General features: G+C 49.9%; 2 protein-coding genes across 2 annotated transcripts in view; both read right to left on the reverse strand.

The window, feature by feature from the left end:
* Positions 1-5578, reverse strand: part of PABPC4 (poly(A) binding protein cytoplasmic 4) — a 25551-nt gene extending 19973 nt beyond the window's left edge. The window contains exon 1 of the mRNA XM_019512363.1: positions 5568-5578. The gene's annotated coding sequence lies outside the window, so the exon portion shown is untranslated. The remainder of the gene's footprint in view (positions 1-5567) is intronic.
* Positions 5579-7041: 1463 nt separating this feature from the next.
* On the reverse strand, positions 7042-18346 carry HEYL (hes related family bHLH transcription factor with YRPW motif-like). The gene is made up of 5 exons (XM_019512364.1): positions 18025-18346; positions 14571-14637; positions 13335-13418; positions 11930-12011; positions 7042-10446 (listed from the first exon to the last, which is right to left on the reverse strand). The coding sequence occupies exons 1-5, from the start codon at positions 18102-18104 to the stop codon at positions 9770-9772; spliced, it is 990 nt and encodes a 329-aa protein (XP_019367909.1). The 5' UTR covers positions 18105-18346; the 3' UTR covers positions 7042-9769.
* Positions 18347-20115: the final 1769 nt, after the last annotated feature.

Genomic DNA, 20115 nt, shown 5'->3' on the forward strand with positions numbered 1-20115 from the left:
CTTCGGCCCCAAATCGTCACGTGCCCCCCCCAGCCGTCAGCCTCCCCCAAATCCTCACTTCCCCGCTCTCCAAATCTTCACCCCCTCAAAAATCTTCCCCCCCCAAATCTTCACCCGCTCTCCCAGCTATTTCCATCCCAGTGCTGGCATACAGCCCTGGGGGGCTCCCTGTGTCCTGGCTCCCCACCAGGAGCTCCAGGCAGCCCCGACCCGACCCCATGCGCCATGTTCTGGTCCCCCATTCCCAACAATGCCGAATCCCTAAATCCTGGAACAGGACAGCGTACGACCCTGTTGAAAAGCTTGTGCGCACACATCCACTCCGGTCCAGAGACACCCCCATCGAAACCCCCGCCCCTGCATGACTAGCGGGGGAAGCCCTCACTCATGCTCACGCTCACGCACGCATGCACGCACACATGCACACGCACGCAGACACACATACACACATGCGTGCGCACACTTTTTCCATCTGCTCACACCCAAACCCCAATACCCCCTGAAATTTCCAGGGACACAACCCCAGGGTGGTTCGGGCATCCCCTTTCTCTCCACCCATTAGGGATGCCAACCCTCCAGGATTGCCCCGGAGGCTCCAGGAATTAGATACACATCTCCAGGAGACTGCTGAGACTCACCCAGGAAATAAATGAGAGGGCATTCATTCAAATAAATATAAAATCCAATTTATACAGCAGTCCGGTAGGTTTTTTAAACGCGATAGTAATGTGCATTTGCCTTCTTGATGTGAAGTCTCTGCACCGTAATCCATAACTGATCTACATAAGCACACAGGCACGTTGGTGTTGTGTATTGGGATCACTGGTACTCTGGAAACCTCCCAGAATGGATTGAAACAGAGTTGGCAACCCTCCCACCCAATCAGCAGTGTGGCCCCCAAACCCTGACACTCCTTGCTGGGCCGTAGGGCTCAGCCCCCACCCCACCACACTCTGTTAACATCCCTGCCCTGAAACATGTCTGACCCTGCGGTCCAATTTCCCACCAAAATCTCGAAAACCGTGGAAGAATTCCCCTCTCCGTCCATGTGCACGTTCCCTCCAATCCACTTCAAATACCACAAGGTAAAGTAATACCTCTGCCCACCCCCATTCATTTGCCCGTCTCCCTGCACACCAAATGAGGCCAAATCTTTTAGCTGATTCCTACACCTTTCTCCCCCTCCTTCCATCACACACCTCATCCAGACTGTTCCCCAGGCCTGCTTCCAGCCCAAACGCAGTCCGTCTGCTCCACCCCGTGCGCTCAGTGACAGGCCACACGCCTACCATATTCTACTGATATCCTCACCCTACCTCCGTCGGGTGAAGGACAAACACCCTAACCAAATCCCGAACACCCTTCCTGCCCCCTGCCACTGAAGGCACAGCTGGGTGGTGAAAAGTATTAATGCCTGTACCAACCTCTCCACCTCTCAATGTATAAAACCTGGTGCTCCTGCACAGGGAAAGCAGATTGTGAAGACCCCTGAGCTGGAATGCAGGAATATTTGTACCGACATGTATTCAATCTGGATGCAGGAGGCACAGGATGAGGCCATCACTTTGGCCAGCAGAGAGATGACAGGTGTAACCAGAAGAACCCAGGGCAGCTAAGGGCATGAGGAGTAGGAGCCTGGATATGGGGCAGCATGTCTATGGGTACAAGTTTTTAATGGCACTTGAGATCAACTCTTGGGCTGTCAGGAGAGGTCAGGAAAAACAGGCAGAGAAACCAATAATAGAGTAAAATTCTCCCCAAAAGCAAGTGTGCTCCTCACTACTCTCCCTCTCTGCTTGTTCAGCTCTGAGCTCAGGTTTTCAAGGCATAGCCAGACCCCCAGATCCGGTGCGACACCAGCGGGGGCTGCTCCCGTAACAAATTGCCTCCTCCCATTTACAACATCGCTTTTCCTTGAGCAAGTGCTAGCTCCCGAGACAGGTGCTGGCTCTGTGCCGGCTGCCACTGGGTGCTGCAGGACCAAGGCCCCATGACACCTCCCTGGGGAAGCAGGATGTCACTCTCCGTTCGCAGGGGGAGTAAAAGGATGAGGGTTGAACAAGTCTGAATGAAGAAGCAAGCTGGGATTCACTCCCCTTCCTTATGGCCAGCACCATGTTCATGAGAATCAGCGCTGTGCACATCCATAATTATCCAGTCCCAACCTTTTCAAGATACATCAAGGAAGCCCCCAGCAATCCATTAATGACATTCAAGCCTCGCAGACATCTAGTTAAGGAATCTTAAATATCTTGCTGGGTCTTGTTGCTAGCATAATACAGTTCTGCACTTACACATTTACATTTCTTTCATCCTGCATTTTTTTTTTCTTCCATAAGCCTGTCCTTCTGCTATCTTTCATCATTTCCAGTGGGAAGAATCAGAGGAAACAATGGAGAAACATCTTGTTCTACAAGGTTCTTCAGTTGTAACTGCTGCTTCCCAGTTACCTGCACTTCGATGCTTCTGCGCTCAGCTTTCCTGTCCACAGCCGTGTTCACAATTCCTGCCCAGGTTGTTGGACTATGGTGAGGACACGTGTGCGGGAAGGCCCACCGGCCACTCTAGTGACCCTCTGGGAGTCCGGTCCCGTTGCCTCCATCCTGCTAGCCTTCACGTTTCACTCTGAAGCTCACACGCTGCCCGACTTCCCTGCAGGCTGCCAGCTCAGCTCTAGAGTTTTGTTAGAAAACATTTACCCCAGAGTAGGTTATGGATCGAGTGCTCCTGTCCAAGCTTTCCTGAACAAATATTATATGGCCCAGGTAGCCTCAAAATACTGGTGCCTGAGCATAGCCGTTGTGCTAACTGATGGGAAACCATTTTTGAAGCCCTTATTCTTTTTAGATGTTTGAATATCCAGATCCATGTACCCATGTGTCAGTTAAGATTATACTAGGCCCACATTCCCCAAAACTGTGTGGTCATCCCATAAAGGCCATGTGTGCAATGCCTGCCAGCCAAGTTGGAGTCACTCCCAGATACTGTCTAGCCTTGTTATATGAATTAAGGGACTGTGAGGTCACCCAAGCCCCATCTTTTTTTTTCTGTACCAGAAAACAATACAGTAAGTCAAATGGATCCCACTATTCTTGCTGCTCCCAGATATACAAGTGCCCCTGGGCTTCCTCGGTCTGAGAGGTGTGGCTGCCAAAGAGCTTTCCCGATACTTTGGAGACCTTACAAGAAGCTGGAGCAAAGGTTACTGATGATATTCTTTTAATAGTCTTTGTAATCTCACAGATGTATTTGGTAGCCGGGTTGGTCTGCGACAAAAAGAAATGTGAAAATGTAGAACTCTTGGTTCAGAAATGATACCTTTTATTAGACCCACTGGGAAATCTCACACACACAAAAATCTCTTTTTCTGCAAGCTTTTGGGCTCTGAGAAAATTAAAGCTGGTAAAAGGTCCCCATAGGTAGGAAATAAACTTAATTTTTGCACAGAGGGAGCTGGAGATGGAAAATCTGTCCCTCTGGGCCCATGAGAGTGTCTCTGAGTTGTTCTGAGTTGCTCTTTGTTCAGGCAAGGTACCTGCCCTGGAGGTGTCCGATGGCAAACAGGGAGGTTTAAAAATCTTTCTTGTTGTTCTGCAATGAAGTTTAAATTCCAAAAATCGCCCAAAAATCGGCATCTTCCACATTTCAGGGATGTATTTGGTAGCTGTGTTGGTCTGAGACAAAAAGAAAGGCAAACATCTAGAACTCTCTGCAAAATCCCTCAGTGCAAAAATGAAGTTTACTTCCTACTTTGGGGACTTTTTACCATCTCTAATTTTCCCAGAGCCTGATGAAAGGACTTTGAGCCTGAAAGCTTGCAGAAAAAGAGGTTTTTTGTTGGGTTTTTTTTTGCAATGTCCTAATTGGTCTAATAAAAGGTATCATTGCCGAACCAAGAGTTATAGATTTTTGCTTTTCTTTTATAATTCCACCGCACTGCCACAGACCACGTGATAAGCCAGAGTGAGACCCCTTGCCCTATGGTCTTCTGGGGTCACTTGGTCGTCATGATTCAGAAAGGTTACTTAATGAGCCCCAGTTGCACAGCAGACATTAGTAAAATGTAGTCTAGTTCTTTAATAAAGATGGCAACGTTTTCAGCTAAATGCTGCTCAAGGAGGAACGCGGTTCAACAGTGACCAGACTCCTGCATTCATGACCCTCTATTCATCCCATCCAGGAAGAGCGCACACACCAACTGCAGATGCTTCCTCAGTCTGACAAAGGGTGTTTGTGCCCGAAGGCTTGCAAAGAAGAATTTTCCAGCTTTTTGAGCTGGTCTAATCAAAGATATCATATTTACCCAAAGAACCTTGTCTGCCCTTTCCTTCTAAACAGCATTTATGAGCTCTCAGTAGAGGGCAGACTCAGATTACATTGTTCACTTGTGTTTCCAGCATTTCATTTAATTGGGAAAAAATTTCTGGAGAACACTTCTCCCAGCTAAGGCAATGGGTGATAGGAAAGCAGTGTTAGCCATGCAAGGGAATTCTGGTAGGAGGAACGTAGTTACTCCTTATGAAGCATCTGCAGAATGACAACAGTCTCCTCTTTAGAGTCTAAGCAGATGTGTACATTAAATTAGCAGGCTAATCCAATACCCTGTGCTTATTCACTCTCAGCCTCAGGAGCTAACAGGCAGACTGTATCTGTTTAAATCTGCTCTGCTGCTGTGAACAGTTTGCACAACTGCACCTCTGGCACAACCCAGCCCGTGCATTTCACAACTAACCCTTCATTATATTTCTAGTGGAAGGATAAGCCCGAAGGTTTCGGGGGTCTGGGACCTTCAGGTATTAGATCAAAAGCTACTACACTGCAGTGGTCAAAGCATAGGAAAATGCCTGACAAAAAGCAGAGGAAAGTATAATCTCTGCTACTTCTGAAACAGCCACATCCCAATTAGGATAAAAACCCCAAAGGCCTGAAATAATCCCAGGAGGTTGGGTCCTTGGAGGCAGCACACCCCTGGAAGTGGCTTTGTCCGGCGGTCGTGCCGTGTTTCAGCACCACGGGTTCTAGGGCTGTCGTGTCGCACTGCCTACTTCCCACAAGAGGATTTCATTCCTCTCTTGAAACCACTCGACGACTCCATCTTCCTGGAAGATTTGAATTGTTGTAATTTCGCCTTCAGGATAAAATGAGTGGTGCAATCACTGCATTATCGCTAGCTTTGTTCTTTCTGCTGAAGTTTTGCCCCAGGCCCATACTTACACGGTACGACTCCAATAGAGCTGCAATTGCTTCCCAGAGGCTCATCCAACAATTTCTAGCATAGCCCCTAAAGCAGCAAGTGGCTTGGGGGAGATTTTGAAAGGTCTGGGAGTGAAGGGGAACTCCGGGAGAGGGCAAACACCCCCAACTCCCTGGAACAATCCCATGGGTCCCCCTGTACCAGCACCCGTTAGTAATCCCTTTCTCAAACAGAGACATTAAGGTGAATGATCAGCTGTTGCTTGAACCAGATCTGCAAGCTGGAGACCGGGCCAGCAACCAAAAGGTCCTGCCTTGTCACGTATTGTCCAGGTCACCGCCTGAGATGCTCCAGCCAGAGGGAGACCGCACACCGTGGGGCAGCCCTGGTTCTGCAGGGGCTGAGCGAGTGCCGGAGCCAGTACGGGCTACAGAAGGCAAGCCCGGAGACCACGTCCGGCCACAGGAAGATGCAGAAGGCAGGCAGAGACAGAGACAGAGGCAGGCTGTCCACCGCGGAGCTGCTCCCTGGTGATGACTGCCAGGCCATCTGGGACCGGATCATCCACAAAGACCTAAGAAGAGACCACAGAGACTTGACCTGGCTTGTCACTCCCAGCGTACGCCCAGGGGAGGCGTGGAGAGCGAGACCCTCGACCACCTCCTGCGGCTCTGCCCTGTGCCAAGGGAGCGCGGGAAGAGGTAAGCTGGCTCCTGGAGGAAGCCGATGACAAGGGAGGCAGCGCTGTACGGACACCTGACGAACCATCGGGGGCCCAGACAACCCGCTTCGACCAGGTTGTGTCCAGCATCAGGAGCGCCTGGTGGCAATGCAGGAGCCGCCTGACGTACAGTCACGGTGAGCTCGAGCAAACGGACTGTGCTAAAATGTTTCTGAGCGAGCTCCAGTCCTGCTACGGGGAAGCGGTGGGAGAGGACGCAGCCACCACCACCTAGCAAAGGGACACGTGGCACAGGCCGGGGAAGGGGAGCGCACAGGGGGAGTGAAGGGGACAACAACCCAGCTGGGGCTGGAGCCGGCGAGGAGGACAGCAGCGGGATCAGCAGCAGTGGAAGCAACAGCGACGAGGCCCGAGAACGAACTGAGAAGGGAAACCCCGCGCCGGGGCCGGGGCTAAGGGCCTGCGTTTGGGTTAGGGAAAGGGTCATTGTAATGGGCGTGCAGGTTTCTTACGGTGGTTTTAAAAGAAGGTGCGATGGAAGTCTATGATAGAGGATGTATGTATGTGTGTGTGTATATGTATAACTAAATAGATATAGATATATTTTCATTTTAAAAATGTTGCTTGAGAGGTTTCCAAGCAGTTGCAAAGTCCGAGCAGGGTGGGAGAGATGAGTTTGGTGCTACTTGTAGAAACTAAGGCCAGCACTTGGCAGGGTTTTGCTGCAAGTCAGGCCCAGAATAGCAAGTTTCACGCAGTACTCGGGCTGTGGGCAAGGCTTGCCAAGTGGAGAGCCAGACCAAGCTGACAAGTTCAAATTGTTCTCAAGCCCTGCGCTCAGCAGCAATGGCTGCTTGACTTCAGAAAGGCCTTGTTAATCATTCCTTTGACTTGTTTTGACTGGTGAGGAGGGCTATGGGGTAGAAAACTTGGGATCCCCGTGTGTGGTAACAAACACAAAAGACTAGTACATATGCTAGCCGCGGTCACCTTATACACTTGCGAGTGGGTTTTTTTTGGAAACAAAAGCCTGCCAGGTTCAAAATTGATGGTGCTGTAGGCAGATTGGATCGGGCTTCTCCAGCAAAACCTGCTCTGGCTACGTGTGCACACCACTAGTTAAAAAGTTAGCTGGGACACAACAGTGCACTTCACAACTGCAACATGGGTTTGAAAGACTTTATTTGACACCTTTGCTAGGTGTCTGACAGCTTGCAAATCTAACAGCTCTGCACAGTGCAAAGTGAGGCAAGGCTACTTTCGCATGGCAAGCTCTAATGTGCAACCTAGCTCCAGCAGTGCTCAGTCCCCGGGGACCTTCTCTGACTTTATCAGACAGGAATCTCTCATCCCTGCTGGCTCTGCCACATCAGGAAACGAGGGAGGGCGTGGACCGGAGACACTCATTTGTATTAAGTTCAGTGTCTTTCATCAAAAGAATTGGGCACCATTCACATCCCCCCAAAATCTGACACACACTGGTAATGCGCACAGGGCAGGCACACGCCTCTATCAATAAGCCACTTGGGCAATATGCAGCCACCCAGTTGTTCGATCTTTGGGAAGGGAAGCGTGCAGTCCGTTAATAAGACCTTCCTGCCTATTCTCCTTGTCCCTATTTTTCTGCTCCTCTTTCTGTGTTCGTACCTGCTGACCACATTAGACTCCCAGGGATGTGATGAAGCTGCCTTAAAATGAGCCCCTACCACTACCAGCCTCTGCACACATTTAGAGACAAGCAGTTTCAGGGAAGAAGGTTCCTGTTTTGTTTTCAGGTGCATCTGGTTGCCTCCACTTCCAGGCATAATAGGACCCTCGCTGCCCACTTTTCACTTTATATGCAGAAGGGTATGGCTGTCAGAAGCTCCCCATGGGTGGTAGACAGCTTGTGGCTGCATGACAGACATCTTGTTGGGAAGGCAAGCCCCAGGATCCCAACACATCCTGTAGGAACTGAGGTCCTGGTTTTAACGCGTCTAGGGCCATCTGGTTACCACGGCCATTCCCACTGCTTCTGCTTCCTGCACTCATTCAGGGCAGCTGCTTGCAAGGGCCCTTTCTTGTCTGATCTCAGCAGGATGTGAGAGCACCTCACTCTTCCAGAGGGTTTTGCATCTGTGGATATCAAAACTCTTTACAAAAAAGATGGATGCACTATTTATTATCTCTGTTTTAGAGAGGGGGAAACAGAGGCACAAAGAAGTGATGTGACTCAGGCCAAGTCACAGCAGACTGAGCTGGGGAGAGAGCACAATGCCCGCTGAAGCCAAGTCCAGGCCCCTAACTACTGGTGCATACTGCCTCTAAACACCCCTACACATCAGAAGAGTTGGAAGTGGAACAGACCAGCCTGAGAACAGCAACTAGAACAGAATGCACAGACAATGACAAAGAGAGCAATAACCCTGGCAATTATATAGGGACACAGAGAGAAAAGGGCAGAGAAAGCTTTCAGGATACAGAAGACAAGAGCACGGGGTCTGACCTAAAGCTCACTGAAGTGCCTGGAACGACTACCACTGGGTTTGGGATGCAGCCCAGAGACAGGGTTGATTCATAAGGCAGGCATTAAGACATTCGAATAAAAAAAAAGGAGATGGGTTGGAAAAACAGGAAAGAAAGTACAGTAAAAGGGCCTGCTACTAAGAAACTGGTATATAACCCTGTCTCCCCCTTCTCCCTTTTTGGTAACAGCTTTTCATGTTGCTAAAGGGGAGAGGGAGGGGGGAAGAAAAGGCATCTTTTTGCCTCCATCATCCTTGCCTGACAGGTGTCACTGAAAATCTGCCCTCTTCCTGTCATCCTGAGCAAGATCTGGTGTATTCTTACTCTGGAGAGCCAGCGCCTCGCTCCTTCAGATCTGCGTTCTTTGCTTGGCAGCCCCATACAGTACCTAGCTGGGACATTTTGCACTGTAGTATCTAACGCAACCTCCTGAAATCAATCCATTCTCAGCACCAGATTCATTTCGATATGAACCGAGTACATGGATGACGCTGGAAAAGGTCCTAGCTTGGGGAAGTGCTGGGAGAAGGTAGAGGCGGGCTGTACATGGTAGTGGGGGATGCACCAGCTCTCGAATGTGTCCAGTAGTAAGACGTCCTGTGCTGGAACAAGCCCACGCAATGGAGATGCATCACAGGGATCGTGGTATTTCAACTCGGAGACATGGGGCAGTAGCTCTGTCATGCTTTTATCTAACTCCATGGGGTGGAGGGAATGCATTTGGAAGGAGCTTATGATGAGCAGTGGCAAACTCTGCATCCTTGTGGAGGAAAAGCGGGGGAATTAGCAAATGGGAAAGGTATCTTCAAATGGTTGTGACTGCTGATGGCAGTCCTAAAAAGGGGGTGGATTCAGTTCTCCAAAGTCACTTTAGGTCACAAGAAGAGAGGCTCATCACTGCTACTTTCTTACACTTCTCTCCTTACTTAGGTCAAAAACCATGGTGGGACCATAGGGAGAAGATTCCCAGGAAATCAGCATCAGAACAGGTCACTGCTCGGGAGTTTCGAGTCTCCAAAAATATAGGAATCAGTTCCAGGGCTGCATTATATTTTCCAGACTGCAGCATTCATTTCCACTGAGGGCCTCTGCTGGAGAAAAGGCAAGGCCTGAATGAGAATGTCTGTATAAACCTCAGCCATAATAACCAGTAGTGCATAAGATGGAGCTGTCCGCAAATTCATTGGGTCCAACAGAACGGCCGCACATCTGAAATGTAAGAGTGGGAAAAAGGTGGAGGGAGGGACAATGGTGTCAGGAATGAGATGGGAGGATGTTCATGGAGCCCTTATTTCTGCAAAGCAGGGAAGATGCCTGTTCAGCTGGGCTGGCTCTTAAAAGTCCAAGCAGTGGTAGCTGAGGATATTTGTCTCCTAACAGAGGAAGGATCAGAAAGCTCCAATTTCAGTGGCCCAAGAGCGGCAGAGTCTGGACGTTCCCGCTCTGCTTCCTGGGCCCTGGACAGAAGCACTCAGCGCTGGAGGAGTTGTGTAAGCGGGTGGTATAGGGATGCCAGCTGCCGCGGGGGAGAGCAGGAACGTTGCTATCTGCGTGGTCCGGGATGTTGTCTCTCTCAAGGCACCGGGTGGCGATGGCACACCCGACATGGCACTGGGGGTGGCTGGCACTACTGCGTGTCTAACCCTCCGGGATGAAGAAGCTATCCTGTTGGACAGGAAGCTTCGGCGAGTTGGCGCGATGTCACTAGGGATTCGGCGAACGGGAGCTGGTCTCATACCGGCACTTGGATAAGCCAGGGCAGAAGCAGTCAAAACAGCTGGACCAGGGGCAGCCTCCCTTCTTGGTATGGGCACCCGGTTTGCAGGCACCATGGACGTGTGAAGGAAGGACCATGGCCAAAGCTGAAAGGGCAGAAAGGAAGCAGCCACAGGCGAAGGCTCCATTTCAGCAACATAATTATTCAGGTGGGACAGCAGTCGCAGTCGGATTGGATCAGCGGCATTTTGTCCCTCAAGGATACCAAGGTACCTGACAACTTCAGTGAGGCATTCGCGGAAGCCGATACTTCTGTAATCCACCGCCAGGGCTCGGGCATCTAGGAACCCTGTAAGGGGAGAAAACACGCACCCACTGGGCATTAATTCTGATCTGCTCTCCAATTTCCCCATCCTTTTTCATACAATTTGCATTTAGCCTTATGCCACCAGGGACCAACATGCAGGACAAAATGGATATATTAGTCTCTACTCCACGGCTGTCCCTGTGGAAGGGTGAACCATCCGAGGGTCTAGCAAGATGAAGGTTGTGTGGAAAGATTGGTGGGCTCTCCATGAGTTTAACAACCACGGTTTGACTGTTATTCATGCTTTATTTAAGCAGGCGTCAGCCTAGAGGACACAAGACAGCTTCAGAACCAAAACTACTGGACACAGAGGTCAGAAGGCATGGGCTTGGGAGAAGACCAGTGAGACAAATTAGAGCAGCCATTTATTCCTTGGGCCTCTATTTCCCTCCTCTAGAGCAGTGGTCTCCAAACTTTTTTGATTGCACACCCCTATCAGTAAAACATTTTTGAGCACGCACCCCCAATATATGTATATTTATATAAATAGAAATAGAAGTTCTAATATTTTCTTCCCGCACCCCAATGGATCGTCTTGCGCGCACCCCACTTTGGAGACCACTGCTGTAGAGAGGGTAGGCAATAAAGCAGAGAACTCAACCAGAACAGCAAAATCCCACACTGCTTAATATTCTGGAAAACCAGCTGACTGCACGGCTCAGCATTTGCAGAGCTATCTTAGTCCAATAAATGATGCTCCAAGCCCAAGCTATACCTCTACTCAAGTCCAGACTTCGGTGCGATCTACGAGCAAAACCAGTCTGGGCTCTCATAGAGTCAGAGAGTACTTTGTTGGAACTGGGAACCTTGCCACAGTACGGTGGAGATGGGACTTCTGCTGGTTTTGAAGTTTTGAGTAGGGCGTGTATCCCCCTTACGTTTTACAAGCCATGAGATGAAAAAAAAGTCATGTTTGTATGCGGAGTCACTAACCAGAATTCAGACTGTGCAGGAAATGTATCCTGGGGGGAGGCACGGACGTTAGTATACTTTTTTTGGAAGCAAAGTCCATTTGTGAGCATGACTAACTGTGTACTCTTGACTGGGCAGATCGCAGCGGTACATTGCCGGGGCAATAGCAATGCTGTCACTGTTCTGGGAGCTGGCTGTCTTGTCGGCGGTTACACAGGACATACCATATGCCATACCTCAGCCTGCCAAGGCACAAAATGTGAGACACTGACCCATCTGTAGGATTCAAGAAAAAAACCCAGTAGCACAGGAAGGCTGAAGCCTCCCCAGGGGAGAGCCATTTCCTTTTAGAAGGAAAAAAACTGCAAACTATTTTCTGGAACATTAGTTTTAATGCTTTCTGGGACAAATAAGCTACAACAATGAATGTTGTCCTCTGTAGTGGTGGGACAGGTGAATGTCGCCTATGACACAGTCAGTGGGAGCCTGGTCATTAACCTTCAAGGGGCTCCAGAACTTCACTCTCACTCCGTAAGTTTACAGAAGTTCTCACCTGTTCCTCCAGTAGCGTGAAGCATTTTTAAATGATCCACTGTCATTTGCAGGATCTCTGCCTTCTCCAATTTGGAGGAGCCCTGTATAGTGAAAGCAGAAAGGGACAAAGGAAGAGGAACCATTAGTCTGGCATTTGGAAGGCAAGAAGCCACCTTAGGGAGTCTTCATCAAGTGGCCTCCAAACTTCCCCTAAGTTCAAAAGGGGCCAGAAGAGCAGATTGAAGTTTAGACTTCATCTGAGATCAAGGGACAGGAAAATGGACCTGCTTCAAAAGACAATGGGACGTAAACTGAAAATCTCCACATTGATTAATTCTATCTGCTTTTAGGTTGAAGTAATCTTTTGTAAGGCTCCCTGACAATTTTTGAACGTCATTTTTCCACTGTATTTTACCACCCATTTATTCTCTGAAAGGATCACAAGAAAATAATATTTATGTAGGCCTTTTAATCCTCAAAGAAATCCTAAGAGACTCTATATGCCCACTTCCAGAAATGCAGCTGCCTTGGAGATGAGACACAGCTGTCACTGATGTTACACAACCATTACAAAAAGAGCAAGTGAAGACCAGCATTTCTGGAAATGTAACTATAGGAGGTATTTAAGGAGGCAGAAAGTAACTAACCGCGTTAAAATTTGGACACGGTTTCTTGGATTAATAAATACCCTACTGGAAGAAGAACTGTGTCAAGTGAAGGGCCTTTAAACATTTAAATATTCATCAGATACCAGGAGACCTAATAAATTAACAATCACATGTGTAAGAGAGGTGACTTAGATTTTAGGAGGTCTTTCTGGCATGAATGGACAGGACAACATCTCATCCAAAAGACCTAAATAACCTGAGCTGAATAGAAGCATTAGGATGGTGACTTCCAATGGCTCCGAGAGCAAAATGCTACCTACTGCAATCATTGTTTTCTATAGCACCTGCTACAAGTGTCCCTTGGAAATTCTCCTGCCCACATACCAATCGAGCAAGATCCTGCTCAGCTTATGAGAGCTCATTAAGTTATATCCCAGCATAGAATGGCTGTAAAAAGAAAGGGCCTCCTGCCCCTTTGGGCCACAGCGCTGCTTTAGGATAATTCCCTTATCTGTCTGATACCACCCCTTACTGCACTGGGGGCCAATGTTTTTGGCAGGCATGCTGTAAATTAGCTCTGTACCCCCCCAGAGAGCCAATCCCCCTCCCCTGCCCAATCTGCTCTGCTTTCTACTCCCTACCCTACCTGCCACTGTGCTGCCTCTCCTTGATCTGCTGTGTGCCACACAGAGAGGCTGCCTGTGCCTCAGGTTGGTCACCCCTGCCTTAGCACATGCTTAGATGCATCAGGAGACGTTGCCATCCATTGCTTTCCCCAAAGTTATGATGCCATCTCATCCAATCCTCTTTGCATACCTGTTTTTCAAAGGCCGTGGGGACTAAACGCCTTAGTTCAGACAGGCTGCTGTTGATACGGTCTCGACGCCGCTTCTCAATGATCTGCAAGAAAATTCCATTGAGGGGAGAAAAGCTGGGCCCCACGCGCTCCAATAGCTTTATGGTTAAATCCTGTTCTTCTACCACTCCTATCTACAGGTCCATGGATGACTGGTGCTGCCTTAGTCAGGGGGCATGTGCCCCCCCAGTGACTAGTCAGTGACTTGGTGGGGGGTGTCCCCGCCACGGCCGATCTTGCTGGCCAGAAAGCGGCCACGGTGCTCCCACTCCCCAGCTAGCGCATCCACCTGCCCCCCGCCCATCGCCTGAGCAGGGAGCACGGCCCATCAGGGGGTGCACCGGCGCTCTCAGGGGGTGCACGTGCACCCCCATGCACCCCCTATGCATCACCACTGTACAGGTCTTGAGTGTTCACATACACATCCAGTTACAAAGCCATCCAGTCCTCCATGAAGTAGGCCAGCCCAGTTCCCACAGCTTTAAAATCCCCATTAATATCTATAGCTTGAAATAAGCTCTTTTAATGGCAGGAAACAAATGTTACAGACAGAAATGCTGAGGGGCAGAAACATCCAATGCCTTGCCCAACAAGGGCTGGGGAGATACCTCCACAAGGCATGGCAGCCTCTTCATGCTGGACCAGATGGCTGGGGCAGGATGAAAAGGTCCTAAAAGTCCCAGATATGGCTGGGGAGGGAGGGATTCCCTGGTTAAGGTTCAGAGGAATCCTGCCATAATGCTGCCTTCTGAAGTCCTCTTCATGGGCCACCGTCTAGGGGACGCGCTAGGGATGGAGCACAATAGAGAGACCAGGGAGGCTGCTGGAAGGAAAACGCATTCCCGGAGCGATCCAAATTAAACTGGAGGCTTCTGTGGTCTCCAGAGCAGCCCATGCCAAATGCTGAAGAGATGGAGATGGAAGACAGGAGTCCTGTCCACCTGGGCCAGACTAGGCACCCTCGGAGGTCCTTCCCATCTCTTATGGTTCTAGTTCTGGTTGTCTCCTTTGGGATATGGACTTCAGCCTTACTGCCGACAACAGATGGTTCAGGGAAGAGAAGGGATCTTTCACAGCACAGTGCTATGGTGAACTATAGACCACGCAGTAACGAGCACTAAAAATGGTGCAGCTGGCTCCCCACTACGGGGCATGGTGGCATGGCTGTTCAGTGTTGTAATGTAAGGGTCACTCACCCCTCTCCGCTTCTTCCTGGCTTGTATCTGCAATGTTGTGGTGGGAGATACCGACCTGGACACTTGGCTAAGTAAAGAGAGAGAGGGGGGAGAAAAGGGAAGGCAGCTTTTACCCGTTGTCCCTTTGTGACTCATTCACACACATGCTGGACACACACTTGTTGCAGGCACTTTTCTCCGAAGAATGGAGTCTTTTGAAATTCGAGCATCTCAAGCCCGGTCAGTTTAGAGCCAAGTAAATGGGGACATGGGCAGGTGGAGCTGGGCTGTAATTTATGTCTTGCCTTCCCCCTACCCCAACCTCCGAAAGTATCAGATTGAGAGAGATTTCTGGACAAGGCTGTCTGTTCCACTAACAGGCACATCTTGTCTTCTGGCATCAAAATATGCAATGTCCTTCTGAGGCATTGAAAAAGCAGAGATCTGAGCTTTTGAGGCCCTGAACCGGGGTATCAGCTTTCCCCAGCCATGAAGGTTTCAGATCTCTTGCATTAGCCGGCTGGTGTCAAGCCTGCAGCACTTTGCTTCCTTTATACTAGCTTCATGAAAATGGGATGAGGCACCCACAAATCTCACTGCAGTCAGTAGGAATTTGGGTCGCTTTTATCTCAAACCCAATAATATCATGCAAGTAATCTATAAGGGCTGCTCTGGGGCAGCTGTAATTATTTTACTGAGGATGCCTCTGGGAGCTGCAGGCTTGTTTCTCCTGCCGTGTGATAGACCACAGTGACTCTGGGTTGCGCAGGACAGTATCCTTGATACAGGAAACAGCAGAAAAGTAAACTTTTAAACTAATCAAACCAGTTATTCCCCAAAAGAAGAGGTGTTATAGCTCTACAAAGGTGGCACTCGGCTCTGGGGGAGCCGGTGGGATGGGAGGCAGCATTTCTCAGCAGCGACCACTGCCTGCTGCTGAACATCCCTTGAGGGCACTGTTCTGTCACCAGCAGCGAGTCCCAGGCTCAAGGAAATGCAGGGGCTCAAGGAAAAGACAGCTACAATGGGAAAAACGGAGGGAGGGTGACCTTCACATTTTTCTGCGTCTGAGATCCAAGGAGGAGACAAAAGACCCATAGTAACAGTGCACGAAGCAAGACAGAGCAGGTAAAGATGAGAGAAAGAGGTCAGATCCAGTTTTTCTGGTATAAGCAACTTAGTCTATCAACCTAGTGTCACCGTTCTGAGCATCTCTTGTACAACGCGTGATAAAAAGAGCAGGATAAGGGCAGCTGTGGGCACGTTTGGATTGCAAAGGAGGGATATCCTTTGTAATGGCAGCCAGCTGGGAAGACAGTAAAACCTCCTGGATGCAGTACATTTGGCAGGACAGCTACACAAACCCTCTGCTTGAATGCTCTTCCATGGTCCTGGGAAGCGAGAGGTGGTTCATCTTTCCACCACAGCTCCTCAGTTCCCAGAACAACAGTGCTCTGCCAGCCTATTTCTGTCCCTTGGGAAATCAGGAGCGAGGATGCTAAAATCCAAGCAAGTTCATGGTCTAGCACAAAACCCCCGGGGCACGTGACCAGCAAGGAAGAAATACAAGTCTGGGAAGAGGATGATAAGCTCGCTCTACCAAAGTGAAGTATTTTTCAGTTTGGCAAAGCATTTCCACACTTCGGAAAGTTTCTGCAGGCACAGCGTTCTCTGCACAGCAGGCCAAAATCAGCCCAAGCTTGGGCCGTTAAAAATACATTTTTGTTAGGCACGTGCCAAGTGTTCCCACAATATTTTTCTTATACACGATAATCCATCTTTGTACTGAAAAGCGTCTCATACCCCTGTTGTCTTTATGCTGTTTGAGCATCTGCTAGGTGCGATTTCTGCATATGGGTTTGCTGCATTTGTGTGTCAACACCTACATTAATCGCAGCATCTCACAGAGTCACAGAGAAGTTGGCCTGGAAGAGGCCTCCAGAGGTCAGAATCCAACCCCCTGCTTGAAGCAGGATTACTCTTATCCAAAACACAATGGATATATAATTTATAAACCTGCATGAGAGCACGTGCTCAATACGGACAGCGTGAGGTGCTCTGTATATACATGGCATGGTGCGCCTGGTGCCTCACAAGCAGAACTAACTCGCTGCGAAGGCAAATGCAGTGAAACTCCATTCACAGCGAAGCAGAAACCCCCCCCCGTACTGCTTGAATGCAATGCAGATTTATGAACTGCAAACCTAGACCCTGCTCTGCCAGACCTGGCTTCTTTCTAAAAGGTTTCATTAGCACTGATAAATGTGAATGATTTACAGAGAATTAGGCTGAGTTTTTGGAGGGTTAGGATTCATGCATTTCTTCTGGTCAGGCTTCCTAATATTGTTCTGATGGCTATTTAACGAAGAGAGACAACGCTTTGTACATGTGTATTCACATCTCCCCCCCCGCCAGGCCCTCCGACCACTCTGTACACCAGTGGTTCTCAACCTGGCTAGACTCGAGGCCCCCTCGGAGAAAGCCAACTCTTGGTTTTCACTCTTTTTTTGCCTACGGAAAAATAACAGAGCAGCTCTTCTGTTGCAAAGAACAGAGAGACCACAGCAGGGCAGGGAGCTCTTGATCCCTGTTTCAAATCCTGGGTTTAATCTTGCCCGTTGTGGTTGCGCACCCCACCATGCTGACGCGGCGTGGCAGCCCGCAGCACCCTGAAGGCCTTCGAGGCGCCCGGTGGGAGAATCACAGCTGTAAATATTCATAGATGTTAGGAGCTGGAAGGGACCTCCCGAGATCATCTTGGGCAGGAACAAATTACACCTCACAGCCGGGGCTCCCTGTACAACAGAGAACCAGCCTGGCCCAAAGTCCCTGTGGGAGTCCTGGCAGTGGGCGCTCCCCGTGCTGTCCTGCACCCTGCTCCCTCAGGGGCAATTTTTGCCTGGTCCCTTGCTCCCTCATCTATGCAGCCCTGGGGTTGTTTCAGGAATGCATTGGGTAGCTGTGTTGGCCCGAGCCAAAAAAGAAACACAAAAAACTCTAGCATCCTTGGTTCTGAGCCCATCCCCTTTATTAGACCCACTAAGAAACCGCAGACAATTTTCTGCCAGCTCACGCAAGCCTGAAACCGTGCGGAAAAAAGATAATTTTTTGTTGTTGTTGTTGCAATTTTATATTTTTTTGCGATTTCTTAGCGGGTCTGATAAAAGGGATCAGCCTTGGGGTTGTGACCTCTGCAGATCGAGAGCCTGGGGGACCCCCCGGAGCGCTGCTCCCGATGCCAGCATCCAGCAGCCCGGAGGTGCGGGCGGACAGAGGCGCTGGATCCCCCCCCGGAGACCCGATCCTGGGGAATGGCCAGGCTCCCTCTGCCCCCAGGTGGGGGGCAATCCCCTGGTTTTCCGGTGGGGATCGGGTGCGGGTGAGCGGGGGTCAAGGGGACGTGGGCAAGGCGCCCCCCGCGCAGCAGTGGCAGAGCAGCCCCTCTCCCCTAGCCCCGGCCCTGGCCCTGGCCCACCTGTACTCCTCCTCCCTGCCCACATCGATGGTGCCATCCGACTCAGTGTCCGACGAGCTCTCCTCGCCCAGCCGCTTCATCCTGGGGCGCTCCCGGATCAGCCCCAGCCGCCGGAGAGCCGAGCGCTGCGCTGGGCAAAGCACAGCCTCCTCCTCCCCTGCTTCCCCTACCCCACCCCCTCTCCCTTCTCAGCACGTCTTTAACCTCCCTGGTTAATGGGTTAATGAGACATCTCCCAGGAGTGACGGATTACTCCGCGGCTCAGGCTTTCCCAGGTTCTCATCCCTCCCCCCAGGCTGGTTGCAAGCCCAAAGTCTTCCTGTAAAAGGAGCAGGCTGTGTGAACTGTCTCCTGTCCCCCTCTCCCCTCGCCCACCCCCGCGTGGTGATTGGTCTCAGCAGCGGTTTAAAGGGACCAGTGACCTCACTGGCAACAGAAAACCGTGGGAAAGAGATGGGCCTGATAAAGCCTGGAGTTGTTTCAGGCTAAAATCAACATCCAGTCCCACACGCACACACACATGTCTGCTGGGCGCTCCAGCGCCGCTGTGCCGACTTATGATTCAGATGGAAACCAGCTTAGCTGCTGCTCTTGACTGTTTGAGAAAGCGTTTTCAAAGGGCCATTGACTGGGATTAGTCAATGGGCAGAGGCCAAGGGGAAGAAGGGCACAGGCCAGCCGAATGCTTGCAGATGCCCAGGGCTGTCTTTGGGGGATCAGGCGGTCCCGGCCTTCACCCCAGCAGGTCAGCCCGCGTGTACTGCATGGGCCAAGCCAGGTCAGCTCCCGTCCAAGCCGCTGTGGCATCTGCCCTCCGGGACTGTGGTTTCCCTTTTGCACAGCATTGTGAGCGCCAGACCCTGCTCGTCGTCAAGGGGCTGCCAGCGTGTTTTAGATGCAGAGAAAAAGAAACGCAAAAATGGAGAACTCTTGGTCCAGCGACAATGCCTTAAAAGGTCTCATCTCTGAACCAAGAGCGCTAGATTTTTGCATTTCTTTTCGTCTCAGACCAACACAGCTACCAAATACGTCCCTTTTAGATGCAGCCACGTTTGAAGGTGTTCATTTAAAGCATGGATATTTTAACATCCATACACATTTCCCGTTTTCTGTCTCATTCAGTGACCTCAGAAGACACCCGGGTGCAGCTCAAAGGCACTTTACAGTAACTTTACTTGGGTGCCCAAATGCCACCCATTTCAGTGGGAATTAGGCACCTACGCCTTTGAGGGTCTGAACCTCTGCTCCTGAGGATCCTGACCAACTCTAACAATTCCCAGCCAGCTGCTGTGTGCTTGCTAATGAAAGGGAGGTTTATAACAGAAAAATATCGCCATACAGGTTGAAAACATGACCAACAATGAGGCATACACCCCAGTGTGTGCGTACAAAAGCTTTTCGTTTTCCAGGGCGCTTCACACAGACTCTTCACGAGTCGCTCATCCTATGCAATTAAAACAGCTGCGCACAGCTCATGCCAACACCACCCGCATGACAAACCATCGTCTATTCTCCCCTGTGAGAAATCACAGAGCCAGGTGATGAATTCCTTTTCTCCACCTATCTTTGGCTCCGCGGCCTGCGCTCTGCTCGCTGATTCTGCCAGGACCGCTAACATTTCCAATCCACGAACTGCTTTTCAGCCAGCTGTAATTCAGGCAAAACAATCTGCCAACACATTTCTACTTTCTACCCCTCGACAAATAGGGCATTTCCCCTCCACTTGCATATCCTGCCCCTCTGATCAATGCGACATTCGGTAGAGCTGAGCAGGAAATGTTTTTTCCATTTTGTGATGATTTTTGCAATGGTCAAAATAAAACTCCGTTCCCACAGAAAGATACAAAAAACTGAAACCTCAAAAATTTTCATGAGCCAAACATTCAGGGGAAAAAAAAAATCAACCCAATTTTTATTTCTGAAATGTCTCTTCTTGGACTTTTTTAAAAAAGTGCTGTCACTAACTTATATTTCAAAATAAAAAGTCATTTTGAGCCAGAATGTGTAAACCTTTAATCCTTTTTGAAAGAAATTTGGAGTCAAATATTCCTTCAAACCACACCTTCCCTGGGAAAAAGCTTGGCTTTGATG

This window comes from Gavialis gangeticus, unplaced genomic scaffold, assembly GCF_001723915.1.
Source record: "Gavialis gangeticus isolate Ggan-Ray unplaced genomic scaffold, GavGan_comp1, whole genome shotgun sequence".
Classification (NCBI taxonomy): Eukaryota; Metazoa; Chordata; order Crocodylia; family Gavialidae; genus Gavialis; species Gavialis gangeticus.

Excerpts from the sequence above, each read along its gene's own strand:
- HEYL (XM_019512364.1), bottom strand. The coding sequence starts at position 18,104 with ATGAAGCGGCTGGGCGAGGAGAGCTCGTCGGACACTGAGTCGGATGGC. Across the intron at positions 13,419-14,570 it reads CCAGGAAGAAGCGGAGAGGG|ATCATTGAGAAGCGGCGTCG; the intron begins GTGAGTGACCCT and ends ATTTTCTTGCAG. Across the intron at positions 12,012-13,334 it reads CCACGGCCTTTGAAAAACAG|GGCTCCTCCAAATTGGAGAA; the intron begins GTATGCAAAGAG and ends TTCACTATACAG.